The sequence below is a fragment of the Patella vulgata genome, chromosome 3 (genome assembly GCF_932274485.2).
Source record: "Patella vulgata chromosome 3, xgPatVulg1.2, whole genome shotgun sequence".
NCBI lineage: Eukaryota > Metazoa > Mollusca > Gastropoda > Patellidae > Patella > Patella vulgata.
The window spans coordinates 72,490,140-72,507,252 of NC_065881.2; the positions used below are offsets into that span (position 1 = coordinate 72,490,140).

The following is a 17,113-nucleotide window of genomic DNA, read 5'->3' on the forward strand; positions in this document are numbered from 1 at the left end:
TTGGGATGCATGCCATTAAAGACGTCAAAATACATTTTCAAAATTGTTAAAGATTTCTGACACATTCATATTTACGTAACTTGTTAAAGCAGATATAATTTGGATCATCTGAGCTCTGTTTAGTCAGGGGGTTATTTAAAAGTCAAAATCCAGTTATTGTATAGTGCTTTACCGGAAAGTGTATTTCACTGGTATATTCATGATTACATGATTTACAAGAGATATAGTCCTCTTTCGTTTGCCCAATGAAATATGTCGCTATCAAAAAATTAACTAATTACTAAAAATAGACTACTTTCAATTTATTTTATTTTATAAAATTATCCACTATGTATATAGAAACATAACACGCACGTGATTGCACTAAAGTCACGGCCATGTATGTATGCTTGCTCGATTCCCCACTATTGTATGGTAACTTATTGTCTGTCAGGTTGATTTCCACTCATGTCGTCATAATGCCCCGGTTTGATGAATTTCGAAAAGTGTTTTTGGAGAAATGTTTTGTAAGATTTGTATTTAGAAATTTGTTGTTCAGGATTTGTTTTTCGTTGCATGTCTATGATGAAATGTAAATGTAGATTATTATTTTGATTTACTAGGATATCTGACAATTCATAAAAAGAATTGACTGTCACTAGATAAGAGAGCATGAAAGAAAAATAGAACAAGTCCATGCATTACCATGTTTTATTAAGTATAGAATGAATAAACACAAGGAAATGTACGGACTATTTCTTTTTTTCTCGTGTTCTCTTATCTAATGTCATTCAATTACTTTTTTGAATCGTCAGATATCCTCTTACAGTCTCATATAACAACTTCGAAGGAATTAAGAACACTGAATAAAGAGCTGCTTGGTCTTCTATACTAGGGTGTCCGCAAGCTAAAACCGCGATTATTCGTACAATCATGATTGTATAATCCACGAAATTACGGTCAGATACATGCCAAAAACGAAAGGGACTGAGACCTATGGGACATAAGCGTATTATTCGTACAATCATGATCGTATAATCCATGAAGATACGGTCAGATACATGCCATAAAACGAAATGGACCGAGATTTATGGGACATAAACGCATATTTCAAGTTTCGCTAAAATTGGATAAAACATGAGAACGGACGGACAGGGGCATTGACACAATACGTCCACATGAAGATGTGGACGTATAAAATTGCCCATAAGATAATAGTAGATTTTGTCTCTAAGTAGGATAGCAAATGTTGATTTTAAATATTTTAACAAATACGCGCATAGAGATATTAAAAAAAATATTCTTTTACTATCAAACATATTTGTGTTGATAATTGAATAATATTTGTGAAGAGGAAGTACTCGTATATTATTCTCGATAAGGTAAGATAAATGTATCGTGTGTTCATATTTTTCCTGTAGTTTTTCTGCATTCTCTTAATGTTCGGGGAGTTTTTCACATCGCACTCACATCACCTCTCGTTCGAAACATATGTTATATGCATACATAAAATAAACGGGGAGCCACCGTGGCTAAGTGGGTAAGACGCTGGTTCGCTAGCCTGGGGGGTCAATCCCTGTGTTGGCCAAGAAAGTTCATTGTCAGTGGTGCAGGACGTAGTGCCTGTCAAGAACATCTGTCTAATCGATCGGATGGGACGAAAAACCGAGGTACCGTATAGACATAGGTGTGCACGTAAAATATCCATTGGCAATTGCAATTCGATATAAGAGTTGACCGTAGCGCCGCAGAAATCGCCCATTGTGACTAGTGTGCGACAGTTGAGAGCACACTGCGAAAGCATTGGGTCAGGACCCTGTTTCTCGAAATCTTAACTAAAAATAAAACCATATTTTAGTAGATAATTCATTTTTGATTGGCTAAGCACTAAAATCAATCTAATATTATTTAATCTAATTATAAAAATTTGGATGTTATCTTTGTTAAAACAGATATAAGAACGTGACTTTTTTCAAGTTTGTAATTTTTTGGGTCATTTTCTAGCGTTGTGTTTACGTTTGCCGGCGACCTTGTACGGTCGCAGCAACGCCACGGTGTCTGACGGGGGCATAAGCAGACATAAACAATACTTCGTGTCATGGATTTAACTATTCTTATTGATTTCACTGCGCATTGGTGAAAATTTATTAAACCGGTTGACGGGGTATTAATTGTTTGCTTCAATTGAACCCCAAAAGTTATTATATGACAAACATAGCACGCAGTAGAAAACGTGAATATTAAAGATGTATTATGTCTAGTCGTTCTTGCTATATTAGTTAAAAAAATAGATATGTCAAATTAATATGTTGAAAATAACATTCAACTTACTCTATTCTGAGCGAATTTATCACTGTTTGATGTTTTGACAAGATGTGGCATAGATTGTTTATTATCGTAACAAAGATATTTGTTATTCGAGTCTTAACCTGGATTCGCCATTTTTAAATGAAATCATTAAAAGGCGATCGTATTTTAATCCGTTTACATCTGCGTCATCCGATGTTCTAGGCTTGCCGTGTAAATAAATGTCTAAATAATACTGCATATAACATTGGAAGTCAAAATAAAGACCTGCTATAGGCCGATTTGGCTCTTACATAACGCATCTTTAAAGTATATAGAGGACGGGACTGGATTAACAAGTAACGTTGCTACGGTAATGAACAGTCTATTTCAAAGTATTAAACAGCTCAGAATAAAGTAATTTGAATGAAGTAATTGTTAATACATTAATTTTGAATTATTTATTTTTGAATTACTGCAAGAAAAGTCAGCGCTTTATCAAATCCTACATAAAAAATGCATCTTTAACGAAACTTAATTCAAACGAAAAGGAAAAAAAAAATATCGTCGACCCAATGATTTATCGTTATTAAATTGGTGTAATATATTTTTTCATCGACTTGCATAACACTAGTGCTCAGCTATGACGGAATGGGTATGATTGTACCCGTGATAACCCTTGACTGAATATGTTAACTGAATATTCTACCGGTTTACTTTGTGACCGCTCATCATGGAAAGACTTACTGTTTGTCTGGTGTTGATTTTCATATGTAAGTATTTATACAATAAATTATATTTGTTGTCCTAATTTGTCTGAGTTCTAAACTAACAGAAAGCATGAAATGCGGATGTTTAATCTGGTTAGTATGTTTGCAGCTTTTGGATTAGTTTGTTATGTTTTATGGGGTCCTCCTGCTCTGCTCTCACGAAGAGAGAGAGAGAGAGAGAGAGAGAGAGGGGGGGGGGGAGAGGGTGTAAGTCAACTAGTCAAATGGAAACAAAGTAGGTCATTTCGCATTTCGAAGCTAATATGGCACCTCTGTGTACATTGATTCGAAATCGACTTCTCAGCATCAGCACTCCTACCCCCTTTGCAGATTTAGAGACAGTTTTGTTCAATTTCAGCACTGTAAAACGTCATCAGCCTGCTTAAATCACGAGTAATGCGAATTTTAAAGAGACACTTCAATGATAGTCAGTGTTTCGTAAGCACATTTGTGTTCGATGGATTCATTTGCCAATTGCCAAAACGGCTCAATGCCAAAAATCCATCTTTGTGCTAGAACTTGAAGGCTTCGTTCAAAGTAAGAATGTTCGTCCTGATTTACTGGAGCGAAATAAAGCGACGCAGTTTAGGCCTATACGCTAGAGTAATTTGAAGTGTGTCTAAACAAGCACAGATAATCGAAAAATATATGTAATTAAATCAGCAACAACTTTAATCATCATTTTTATTGCACGACAGTCATACAATTTATCAACTACCTCAAGAATAAATTTCGAAAGTTTTGATTTTGAAATTTAAAAAGAAAATGACCAATTAAGCTGTTAAATATGTACTCTCGCGCAATAAAAATGTCGATGAAAAATATTTCTGATTTTATGATATTTTTTTGAATGGCCTACTATTTATTAGTAGTAGTCTATTGTAAGGATGGCATCGCGTCCTGCAAACCATTTAGATATGTTCATAGAGTTGAAAGAGTGCTCGTTTTAAATGATTTGGTTAAAATTAGCTAATGCTTGTTTTTTCGACAATTATTTATGTTTATTTTCTCGTTGAATGTGATGATTTTAGGAAGGAGTAATGCCAGCTTTATTACCGGCAGCTAAGCCGAATTCGTGGAATTTCCCAATCCTGCTAGAGCAAAAGAAGTCTTAGTGGTCAAGTATTAGTAATTGATTCGAAAGTGGGAGGGCAAAGTGAAACGTAGCTTTTAAATATTTTAAACTTGTTTGTACACCCATATCAATCTTTATTTGCAGCTGGTACTCAAAGCCTGTGCACCAATACAAAAGGTTATGATTCATGTCGATCTTATGGAAGAGGAAGCTGCAGTGGGATATATGAAGGTTGGGCCAAAGCCAACTGTGCCCAATACTGTGGATATTGTGTGGGTAGGTTGATACATTTTTCTTTAATAATAATAATGGTAAGTATATTAATAAGGATGTGTCAAGTTGAGATGACTTTGACTATGCCCTCAAGCTAGATATAATTGATTTAAGTAATGATCATATATATTGTTGGCCCTCGACAGTGTTTACTAAAATATAGTCTATGTATACCGTAATGACCGAAGTATGTGGTTTACGAGAGGTTTAACTCCACGATATTGACCGCACGCAAATCTTTTACAATACTTAGCCAAGCAAATGATAATAGACCGGAAAGGCCCTCGTGCTAGCTATTCAATTAATAGCCCCTTTCCACTTATATGGGAAAGTATAACCAAAACAATGTTGACTGGTCCCTTAACTATGTTTACACTTGGTGCAAAAAAGTAGGACATTAAACCTCATTTCTTTCATTCATGCTTTATATTGTATAGATCCAAATGCAACCCCGATACCCTGTATCGACACCATCACCAATTGTGCACAGTACCCAAAAGAAATCTGTACTAACAAAGGTTACCGGATATGGACAGAAGATCATTGCAGAAAATCCTGTGGGCTTTGTGGAGGTACGTTGAATATGTGACACAATGTGTTATTACTTCTTCGGTTATCGTTTTATTTAGACATATATGTTGCTTATTAATGACTGGTCTTCATATTTCACATATTAATGATAAATCTGTATTCCAGAGCTTCGCGCGGGCTTACACGAGGATATACTCTAATACAACACTGCAAATGTGTATGACATTTAACGCCCGCTACCACCGATTTCATATCGCAATTCAAGTTACCGGTATTAAAATCTACGGTCATACCTCACTTATCAGATAGTGTCATTCAACTTATCTCGTCGAATTTCCAGTTATCTGTGAAATTGTATGTTGGTCACCAGTAGCGTAATAACCAAATGGGAGAGGGTGGGGGGTATCATTGGACCAGATCCGCCTCTCCTTTATCGACAGTCAGATTTGTTTAATTTTACCTGACACACAACTTAAAAGTTTAATCAATCGGCATAATGCTATGTTGGTAGTAACAGTTGTCTGGAGCAGCCCTACCCCACCAGTAGCGTAATAACCAAATGGGAGAGGGTGGGGGGTATCATTGGACCAGATCCGCCTCTCCTTTATCGACAGTCAGATTTGTTTAATTTTACCTGACACACAACTTAAAAGTTTAATCAATCGGCATAATGCTATGTTGGTAGTAACAGTTGTCTGGAGCAGCCCTACCCCACCAGTAGCGTAATAACCAAATGGGAGAGGGTGGGGGTATCATTGGACCAGATCCGCCTCTCCTTTATCGACAGTCAGATTTGTTTAATTTTACCTGACACACAACTTAAAAGTTTAATCAATCGGCATAATGCTATGTTGGTAGTAACAGTTGTCTGGAGCAGCCCTACCCCACCCCCGTCATTAATATCAATTTAAGTATTTTATACCCCCCTCTTTCTGGAAACTCTAGTATGCTGCATCGACCAAGTGACAGAAAAATCTCCTTGTGATTTTATAGTTTGATTTCTTATTTGTCTGGTGTTCCTCCTTCTCGGTGTTGCTGGACACCTGGCAAAAACAAAAACGCCGATTGGGTGGGTGGAAATTCCTAGCTACTGTTTAGAACACTGACAGCAGGTTAAAGGCCCCTTGGCATTTGCAATTCAAAATAAGAAATGCCTATCGTTTTCAGGGCAAATGTTCATGTATTGCATCTTCCCGCGACCGGATACTCTTTTAAATGCAAATTGTTTTAAATTACTTTTATTATTTATAGCTAATTATACCACGCCAGCAATACAAGGTAAATATCCTTTTATACAGGCATGTTAAATTTACAGGTAGATTATCACAGCTTTCAATTGCCAATAGATCTCACATATTTTATTTTTATCTGCGAATAAATTAACTATCATGCCTGAAACACATTCTAGTTAAACTAACCAAAACAATATATCAAGGCAAGAACATATATGTTACCATATAATAGTTCGACACTCGTGGACGATGATGCCAGTCAAAATCCTCCTATCATCCCCTATGCTCTAAACGATGGTGTTAGCACAATACATAATAATGACAGTATTAAAATCGCGAAAGAACAACTGAATTGATTCGTCAAAGCGCTATGACATGGACTCGCCACAGTCCTTCAGTTAGTTGCTAATATCCATGTTTCAGCCTCGCAGGTGATTGTTGGAAATTACGAATCAAGCAGAAGTTGAAAATATAAAGACTTTTTACCAAAGAACACGGCGTCCTGAGGGTTAGGTTTGTGGGCTTCGTTTACTCTACAAGGAGGACACCCTTTCTTCGGTAATAAATCTTTACCAGATTACCTAATATTGACCGTTACAGTCGAAATAATTCAACCACAATGCGGCCAATACATTGGTGTGAATCAATATAATAGGTTATATATCCTTTCTGGAAAATAAGGATGGTTTATATTAAAGATTTCCTGTCCATATATTTTCAGTCCACACTACCATGCAGCCACCAACCGTGGGTGGTAATTGTAAAAATACACAGAATGATTGTGATAATTATCTAAACACTGCATGTGTTGGTGTTTATGCTCCCTGGGCTAGTCAACATTGTGCTTTAAGATGTGGATACTGTCCTGAACCCGAACCATGTTTTGATAGAATCGATTTCTGTGCACAGTATACCAGTGAAGTTTGTACGGATGCTAAGTATTTTGTGTGGGCAAGAATCAACTGTAGAAGGTATTGTCGTCTCTGCTACAGTGAGTAAACGCTTTTTTTAGTTCAATATAATTGGGCACATACCGGTGAATAAACGCCTGGAAAATCAACGTTTGATAGTAGTACCCAGAAGCGAAATATCATATGAACAACTCTGCGTCTTTCCGGGCCTTTTACACATGTAACGAAATGAACGTCTCGTCAACGTAAGACATCTTTAGAGAATAAAAGATGGTGTATTTTATTGTGGTCATGTGACATACAAAGGAGGACATGGTCCAATCCGAACGACTAGGAAACACTTTACGTGTTTGAAAAATCCAAACAATCGTCTCAACACACCCAGAGATTTGGACACGGCACATTCCCCCAAATGTTCGACCAGTCCGATCCAAAACTCTTTAAAACGTTAAGTCTGTTTCTTTTGTATGAAGTATATGTGTGAATTGTACTACATGCGCTCCTATACCGCCATATTGTTTCTTGTTATCGGCCTCTTTTTAGGATTATAACACGTCTTACAAGCACATAAGATGGACGTGTTGGGTTTGGACATTATGAATCTAAGCATGCTAAGACAATCACGGTATCCTGATTCTGTCTCTGTTGTACATTATATAAGAGATCGATTTGTGGAATTATTGTCACCCGACACTAATGATTTGAATAATTTCATTTTTATTTTTCAGACCAGACTAACTATTTTAATGGCACTTACACCGACGGTATGATCTATTTGTTAAATTATTTTAATAGTAGTCGAACGGGGATTTTACATAGGCTTGATGAGCATGTAGCCGTAACAGTAAATTGTTTCAATGGCATTTAAGAATTGAACTTGAATGTATACAGGTCACAATTCTATCGAATACAAGTACTGCTTATTATTGAGCGACGTTTTGACTAACCTGTATATTGAACAGTAATTGTATTCCATAGAAATGCGTCTTTGTATTCATTTGTTATTTGTTTGAATTCTTCCCTGTTGAAAACTCCTACAGCTATCTGGGTTATATACATTCTAAACTGTACTAGCAATTGTGGGTAACCAGATTAAATCAAACATTAAGATTGAACATAATACAAACACAATGTTAAGTAGTATATAAATATTAACATAACCGGACTTTTCTAATAAGGGTCCAGGAATAATACCCTTTATGAACCTATTACAAACATGACTTTACAAATTATGGTCTAGGAATTATACGCATTATTAACCGGTCACAACCATGACTTTAAAAATTAGGCCCATTTATGACTTTACAACTTATGGCCTAGGGATACCCTTTATAAACCTACCAGAAACATGGCTTTACAAATTAGCGGCCTGGAATAATACCCTCTATGAACCAATGACAAACAATGTGTTTCAGCGTAGTATCTGAAATAACATGACTCTTGAATTGTGTGCATTTTTAAGGTCGGGTTCCAGACAAGATACAGGATAAGCAAACTACTATGGCTGTTGTACAACACACGACTCCACGACCCACGCTGATTCTTGGACATTTCATCGGTGGAAAGAACACCTTTATTGTTGAAGGACCACCTTCCAGAGTACATGGTAAGATCATAATATGGTGTAACGAATATCTCTGATATCAACCATTCTGTTAAGAGCTGCACAGGGCCATGCCGGTTATTTTTATAGTTCTTAAATTAGAGTCACAAACTCGAGAACTGATATAAATTTTCTGATATTATTGTGAAAGTATTTTTGGTTGGATATGGTCTTAAACGCTATATTCTAATTCTGTTATACTTTTCTTTACTCGAAATTACAAAATTAAATTTGATCGAAAAGTTAATAAACTGGACTTGACTTAATTTGATGTCAGGCTACCTAGGGTGATATCACAGATAAGGAAATTAGCTTGAAAAGGCCATCAAGGCAGGCTTAGGTGGGAGACTCGTAATAAGAAAATGACCGCCTCACATTTCCTTAATTAACGGCGCAATCAAGCCTTCTGAACTCCAGTGGTGATCTTTGGAGCCATTGATAGAATCCATCCAAATGTGTTGCTTCTGGGTACAAGTAGTATAGGGTAGGGCCTAATCTCGACCATTGGGGAGATGGCATGCGGGAGCAGTACAGTACCCACTGCAACAAAAGCCCCGATCTAGAGAGGGCTGGATTCCTATTACGGCCACAAGCTTGCCAACCTCTGACGTAACGAATCGATACTGTACACTTTCACAATGCTAGGGGTTTCCAAGGCATAATTAATTGACCATAACTGTGTTTATATAGGCACATGCTTGTACAAAGGTAATACATACAACTTGAATGATAAATGGTATGATCAGTGTGATTATGTATGTGAATGCTTTGATGTCACCAGAAATAGAATGATCTGTACAGACAGGTAAGCCGTTTAACGTTGTGGTGAATTCAGGTAGCAGTGTAACGTTGTGGTGAAATCCAATTAGAATTGTTATAAACCTAATATATATTGAATGATATTTGTTGTCATGAGAATAAATTTTGCCTATAGACAAACGCAATATAGATCACCATTCATTTGAAAAGACACAACTTTAATCCAATATATTCACCAAAGACTTAACAATCATAATAAAACGTATATTTGGAAATATATTTAATAACCAGAACAGATTGTCTGTCAGACAAATTACCTCAAACCAATGATCATTCGCCGACAATGCAAAATCGCTGACAATTATTCCTTGGTCTGCACAAATCTTATAAGATCCAATTGTACCATTGTGTACATTACAACAATTTGTCGAATAAGTTCTGTTACAAAAATGTTATAAGATTGTTAATATTATTTCTTATTAACAATCTGTCTAGTTATTGCATATGTTGGCCTAATCATCGCATAAATGCTATTAAAACAGATATTTACTCTTACAGGTGTTCACGGTGGGATTTCACAACTATTGATAACTGTAAGCTGGTTACTGAGCCAGGGGAATGTTGTCGAAAACTCGAATGCCAGACATTTAAATAATTACCTGAAATTGTATGTACAACACACAGCATCAAATGAGTTTTGGGTTATGTAATCAATTTTTACATTTATTAGCCTAAAATAATCACGAACATATAATAAACATAATTCCAATTGATATAGTCTTCTGTTTTACTAAGTTAAAGTGGTAAGAAGTGTATGGAAGTCAGAATAACTTGTCATATATCAGCTTTTAATCAGACTGTTGAATACGTATATTACCCATGAATGGTCGACATCCGAAAATGTTCTGATTTTTACAAATAATGCATAGTATAGGTAATTTGGAAACAAAATGTCATTTACAACAGCATTTTAATTACAACAAATTGTCCTATCTCCCCATTCTTAATTTGCTCACTATTGATGGGGTATTTTACGATGCAATAAATGATGCATCGACAGAAATAATTTCATTCTTATACCATACAAGTCTAAATGTATTGACGATTAACATTTATAATGGTTTCCATCGAAGTAATTATTACTGTCAGTAGGCTTAGTGTGCATAAACAATCGGTTGCCATGATACATACGCCTACATTTTTGAAAGAGACGGGGCTCATCTCTTATGGCCCCAATGCTTCACATCGAATATGAAAAAAAAGTCTTCGGCAAATAGCGTTAACCCACAGGCGGTAGGGTTCGTCCGCTCACAACACCAATGTGTTACACCAAATTTTAAATAAATCTGTAACGGAAGGTTCTGGAACGGTGAACATAAATGATGTTCAATGCTTCAAACCAAAATTTGAAAAAGAAATTTTAAAGATTATCGTGTTGCAGTGTTTTCGGAAATAAAATGTCTTGGGTTGTTAGAGAATCACCACCTGCCAGTAGTTTAGTTTGTAGAAACACACGGTTGTCATGCCATGTCATAAATCAGCTTTTAAACGTAATGATGGTTGGATATGAATATTAATTTAGAAATTAATAATGTTCCTTGTTTAACATTCTATGATACCACTTTAGTGTGGTAGCCAACCAATTTATGAATTAGAGTTTTCAAACACTGTATTTGAGAAATTTGGAGGTTTATAAGATTCCATAAGTTTGTAGATGACCATTATATAACATGTTTAAACTCCATGCAAAGGCTGGACGTGTTTTGTTTTTATAAATTAAGAACAGTATTGCTGCTTTAAACAATCCATTGCGGTAACATGATTTCATAAAGCAAGTGGGTTAACTCTATTAACAATTGATACAATGTTCAGAAATGGACACAGATCACTAAAGATTTCCCCATTGACTCCAATGTTAATTCTCGTATCTTAGACCGGCTCTAACTTTTTCCCAAATTTTCGTTGGGTAAAACGCTTTCTACCACAGATGGAGCAACATGTGGCAACCACTTGCCCAAAAGCACGTATGAGGTTCTTCATGAAAAACTTGAGATACACAAGCTGGAAGTAGAGACAAGTAAACATGCAATTTCAGGCCCTACATTTCAACCTAACCAACCTCTCAACTCTTGTATCCTTCCGCATCAAAATTATGAATATTCACCAAAACCTGGCAGAAAATGTATTTTCAAACCCTTTTCCTCGATTCTACAATAAAAAGTCAACAAAAATCGCCATGCAAAAGGGGGAAAAAGGAAACGGGAGAGGAAGACTAAAATAGCTTTGGCCCTTGTTCCGTGGGTGACGGCGTAGGAATATTTGGTGATCTGTGTCCTATATAGGGGTGAAACTTCAGGTATCACCAAAAGGCCCCTTTTATTTCCTTCCCATGTGTTCTGGCAACATGCCGGTGAAAGAAAATCAAAATCAAAGAATAACTGTAAAAATGATGGCCCTTTAAGTACACATGCTGCTTTATGTACACCGGTGCATCTCAGGTCCATAGGCCTTTTGTGCTAAAATTTAAAAATCTTTCTTATTAAAGGCAGTATCTGAGTTCTGTGAAAAAATTAGACAAGTTACAAAGAAACTACATAGAAAACACTCATAATTTGGAATTTTTTTCAAAAATATAATTTTTTACTGCCATGTGATGAAAAATGTACAAAATTTACATATAGCATCTCTCAAAATTATGGTGGCTGATAGTGGCCATATTAAATCTCGCCCTTTTCATAACGCGACAACACGACATCAAGACAGTATTGGCGCAATCATACGACACTTAACTCTGTCGTATCATCGTGTTATTTTTATCCTAACGTCGAGATGTCGACTTATTGGCATAGTATCTTTCTACAAGTCACAAAAATACAGCTGTACTCATTACACTCATTACATCAGATTAGATACAATAAGACTCGTCAAAAGAGATAATAGGAAAGTGTTGATTAATTATTGGTTTTCTCAAAATAATGAAACATTTTGCGCCCAAAATTGAATTATTGGTATTATATTCAAAAAATCTAGAATAATAATAGCAGGACAAAAGTGAGTCAGCTATGTTAATTCCTTGAATAAGAAGTGGTGTCGGTAGGTATCGAACAAGCATGCATTGCGTCGTGTACGACACCCACCAATACTTATAGATTACTGAAGCGATAGTTTAGAAGCGATTTCAGAAGATTTCCAATTTATTTTATTAGAGTGGGAAGGGGATTATATAAAACCTCAAATCAGATGACAGAAAATCACTGCATTGGTGTAGCACGCCATCCCAATAAGTGCAGGTTTTTTTTTTTATGAGGTGAAGAAAGCGATTTGCAGCTGTTATTGACCTTATCGCGTATTCATCCGTTTGGCATCACTAATGGGATCGGGGCCTAGATGATTAAAAATAGGCCCAGTATTGCCTTCAGCTATGAACACACTCCGAAAGTCCCCTACGCACCCCCCCCCCTCTTATTTTGTTTAACAAATAATTTCGGAATCAATAAAATGGCAGGTCCCTATCAATGATGTTTGATACGACTGGAAATTAATGTGTCTAAAATTGATTAAACAACATAGGGTAGTAAATATTACATTTCGAATCCGTATCAATGATATTGCAAAATGTGGGCGCATCTTGCATGCATGGTAACCGCTGGTTTAATTTTTACGTAATGGACAAAGAAGGTTATCTTTATATTTTTTCTGGTAAATATATTTGAAGAGTCCAGGGGAAGAACGATCTAAGTCACATTTTTGTCTTTTCGCATAAAAGGCAAAACAGACTTTGGACGAGAATGCTTGACGCGAACAGAACAACGAGTGGGTTTAATTACAACTTCAAAATGATGTTTAATACGAATCATAATTACCAGTACAACAACTGATTTCCACTTTTCAGCCAAATTAAGGTCAAATAAATACGATGGACTTGCATTTATCCGGGAGGCCATTTCAGAAGGGCCTTGGTTCGATGTGACTCCGATCATTTTTACCTGAAATTGATTGTTCCACAGAAATCTTATACAATTTGCTACCAGATGGCGCCATTAAATGGGGTTCGTTGAAAAAGTGACTTAGATCGTTCTTCCCCGGGGTTCTTTATTTGTATAATTTTGTAATAGACAAAGTAGCATGTTTAAAAGTGACCACCCAGTCTCTGCCCCGCTGTTAATCATTTAAAATACCTTTTCTTCACAAAATTTAATACTGCTTTTATGAGTTCGTCTTTCATAACTGAATAAAATGTGGCGTCTTTGTCACACAAAAGTTTTGTGGTAATATCTGATATGGGTGCCATTGCACCGCAGATAGGACTTAATATATCACAGATGTAACCACAGTTATTTGCCATATCTGTGCACTTCTTTAAATAGAAGTACGTCCCGCATACTGATTCAACTGTCCAGGAAGTCGCTATGTAATTTGTTACACTACGCCCGACCATTTGGGCGACGTTCTTTATGAGTTCAAATAGGTGCATTAAAACACCTGTTGCTGAATTATACATTCCAAGACCTAAAATAACAAACATATTTAAGTTAAATGCCGTTTTATCATCCGGAAAATTCAAGGTATATGTATAACCCTGTAGTCTTTTGATCGATCATCTAGGCGGGAGTAATCAGTTTTAGGCCCTCTAGTCCTTCGCGACAGAAACTTTCCTGAAAACTTCCCACAGATAAATCGTTGCAAATCCATTCGTATCGTAGGCCCGGGAAATATCCTGATTCTAGCAAGTTACCCATGAAGCCACCGAAGCTTGTCAATAAAAAACGCTATATTGCCTACGAAAATTCTCCAACCAATCCCACCCCCACCTCCCCCCCCAAAAAAACCAAACCCAAAATCGTCGCGATATTTCTTAAGCCAAGGGCAGAACTATAGTGATTTTACAAGAATTCGCATTCCGATCAAAGTGCTAAAATCCTTGGCAAAGACATTTTGAATGAGTATATTTTTATAGAATCCGGGATGTTATTATACAGCCCGCCGTTTCCAGAATAATGAAAACAAAACTGTGGATATATAACATATTATTCATCTATGCATTGATTATATCTATTGAAGACTAGATTGTTTGATAAATTTAATTTATTGTATATGACATTGCAATCACAGGCGATACGTTTCAAGTCAGTAGCTTGAAGCGTATATATGGTATTAGTGTCAGTGGCCTGTGGCACGAAGTAACAGTATATTGTCGCATACATAATATATTATGTCAACGCTTGGGCGATATAATATATTATGTCAACGCTTGGAACTAGGATGGAGGTGACTAGGCATGAACTTGCAACGATAGATTTAATTGGCGCTTTGATAACCAATGAATGCTTTGGAGACATATTTTGGCGGTATTTTCCATCATGGAATCGGTAAGTTTCGATTGTTTTTTTCTTTTCTGTTTTTTCTCTCTTTTCTGTGTCCTAACCCTAACCCTAACCCTAACCCTAATCCGAAAGAAAAGTGCCCTTTTTTGAAATTCTGACATCACAGGTGCCCTTTTTCTGATAAGGATGCCCTCTTTTATTTACAGGGACACTTTCTATTGTTAAGGGGGTGGACCGGTCCCCATGGTCCAACCCCTGGATCCGCTCTGATGACGCGTACATTCCACTGAGTCTACAGGTTTAATATGCTAACACGCTTGGAGCGTCAACACAATATATTATGTCGCCCAAGCGTTGACATAATATATTATGTATGCGACAATATACTGTTACTTCGTGCCACAAGCCACTGACACTAATACCATATATACGCTTCAAGCTACTGACTTGAAACGTGCAGGGTGGCAATCAAGATATCGCTACACTTAAATAACGATTGAATATTATCGCAAATTTTATTTAGCAAATACTGGCCTAATGTCAGCTACACATGTCAACTAATGGAATGATGTTGGCCATGCATATCTCGACAACTAAACCCATCGTTGTATGAATTGTACAGTCGTTAGCGTGAAGTGGTTTTATGTGATTTTAAAACGAAACGAAGTATTAATTATACTGCTTAAATCCTACCTCCTACCAAGTTTGGTACTGTTTTACCGTTTGGAAGTGGAACTAAAAACAAATTACCTGTACCATAACATTCTACTTCAGAAATTAATACCATCAAAACACATACACATAATATGGATCCTTTCTTCATTTTCTGAAAAATAAACAGGTTAGATTTTCAGCCGGATATAGCTTTTACCAAATGCATACATTTTTAGATGGATGTGATGAAAGATAATCTTGTAATGTTAGCTTTACGTACCATTTAATCTACTTATCGTGATATCGGATAATTAAAGATGATATATATTCCCATTAATATTCGCATGTACAATATATACATAATGAAGTTGGCAAAGAGCCGGAGAGCGAGCGAGGGTGTTGTTGCTTCGGGTGTGTGTTTGGTTTCATGTAGTTAAATCATATATATTCTTGTTGTTAATTTAAATGAAGTTAATATTTACAATGCCGACCCGTGTTTAAATCCTATACTCTTACACGATAGGGAATTGCTGATGGCTACGGAAGACCATTAGGGCCAATCAAACGAAAAGGAAATATTCTGATTATCGTGCTGTTACAAGATAGCTATCTCGTTATTACAAAATAACTATCTTGTTATTACAAAATAACTATCTTGTTATTACAAAATAACTATCTTGTTATTACAAAATAACTATCTTGTTATTACAAAATAACTATCTTGTTATTACAAAACAATTATCTTGTTATTACAAAACAATTATCTTGTTATTACAATATAGCTTTGTCGTTATTACAAGATACCCATCATGTTATTACAATCAACTATTTTATATAACCATTTTGTTATTACAAGATACCTGTGTTGTTATTACAAGATACCTATGTTGTTATAAAACGATAACTGTCTTGTAATTACAAGATGCGGAGAAGCCCATTATCGGCAATACTATATACCGGAAAGCACCGGAAAACACCGGAAACAACCGGAAAAAAACATTTTATACTGAATACCGGAAAAAACCGGAAAAAACACTAAATACCGGAAAACACACTAAATACCGGAAAATACCCTAAATAGCTAACCCGGAGACTGGCACCCTAAATAGGTAACCGGTAGCCTGGTCCTCTTTGTGCCTGGGTTAGGGTCAGGGTTAGGGTTAGTTTCCGGTTTATAGTATAGCCCTTCTCCGGGTTACCTATTTAGGGTGGTTTCCGGTATTTAGTGTGTTTTCCGGTATTTAGTGTTTTTCCGGTGTTTTCCGGTATTCAGTATAACGTGGTGTTTTCCAGTAGTTTTCCGGTCTTTTCCGGTATATAGTATAGCCCCCAATTATGGTCAACCATATGACAAAAAAGTGTCTAATTAATTCCAAGGTCACCCTACACTGATTTATCGGATAGGTAGGCCAACAAAGTGCTTTTTTATGTTACGGGATTGGCAAATTCAGGCCATGCTTCCATCAATACCATTCTCATAAAAAAACATTCATCCTCCCACCAACTCCATACTCTTATTGATATCATTTATTAATGATTCATTAATTTCATTCTCTCCTTATAGCCGCGGAACGCCGTTTACATTTTTTTTTAGATAATTTTGTTAACCCAAGCTATAATGTACACAAATTGTACACAAATCAAAATCAAGATCGCAACGAAAGATCATTTTCAGGTTTGGATTCATTCGAATTAAATAGAGTCGCACAAAAGAGG

At 36.2% G+C, this 17,113-nt stretch overlaps 1 protein-coding gene and 1 long non-coding RNA gene across 2 annotated transcripts; one reads left to right on the forward strand and one right to left on the reverse strand.

Moving 5' to 3' along the window:
- The first annotated feature begins 2,922 nt into the window (after positions 1-2,922).
- On the forward strand, positions 2,923-10,186 carry LOC126814744 (uncharacterized). The gene is made up of 9 exons (XM_050540121.1): positions 2,923-3,038; positions 4,255-4,386; positions 4,821-4,955; positions 6,166-6,192; positions 6,868-7,137; positions 7,786-7,821; positions 8,520-8,663; positions 9,351-9,465; positions 9,978-10,186. The coding sequence occupies exons 1-9, from the start codon at positions 2,999-3,001 to the stop codon at positions 10,072-10,074; spliced, it is 996 nt and encodes a 331-aa protein (XP_050396078.1). The 5' UTR covers positions 2,923-2,998; the 3' UTR covers positions 10,075-10,186.
- Positions 10,187-13,620: 3,434 nt separating this feature from the next.
- LOC126814756 (uncharacterized) lies at positions 13,621-15,924 on the reverse strand. The gene is made up of 2 exons (XR_007677744.2): positions 15,494-15,924; positions 13,621-13,928 (listed from the first exon to the last, which is right to left on the reverse strand). It is a non-coding gene; the product is annotated as an uncharacterized LOC126814756 (long non-coding RNA).
- Between the last annotated feature and the right edge of the window lie 1,189 nt (positions 15,925-17,113).

What these genes read in the sequence shown, in the direction of transcription:
- LOC126814744 (XM_050540121.1), top strand. Translation starts at nt 2,999, where the DNA reads ATGGAAAGACTTACTGTTTGTCTGGTGTTGATTTTCATAT. An exon ending in TAATGGCACTTACACCGACG is followed by an intron (nt 7,822 to 8,519) that starts GTATGATCTATT and finishes TGCATTTTTAAG; the next exon opens with GTCGGGTTCCAGACAAGATA. An exon ending in ACCACCTTCCAGAGTACATG is followed by an intron (nt 8,664 to 9,350) that starts GTAAGATCATAA and finishes GTGTTTATATAG; the next exon opens with GCACATGCTTGTACAAAGGT.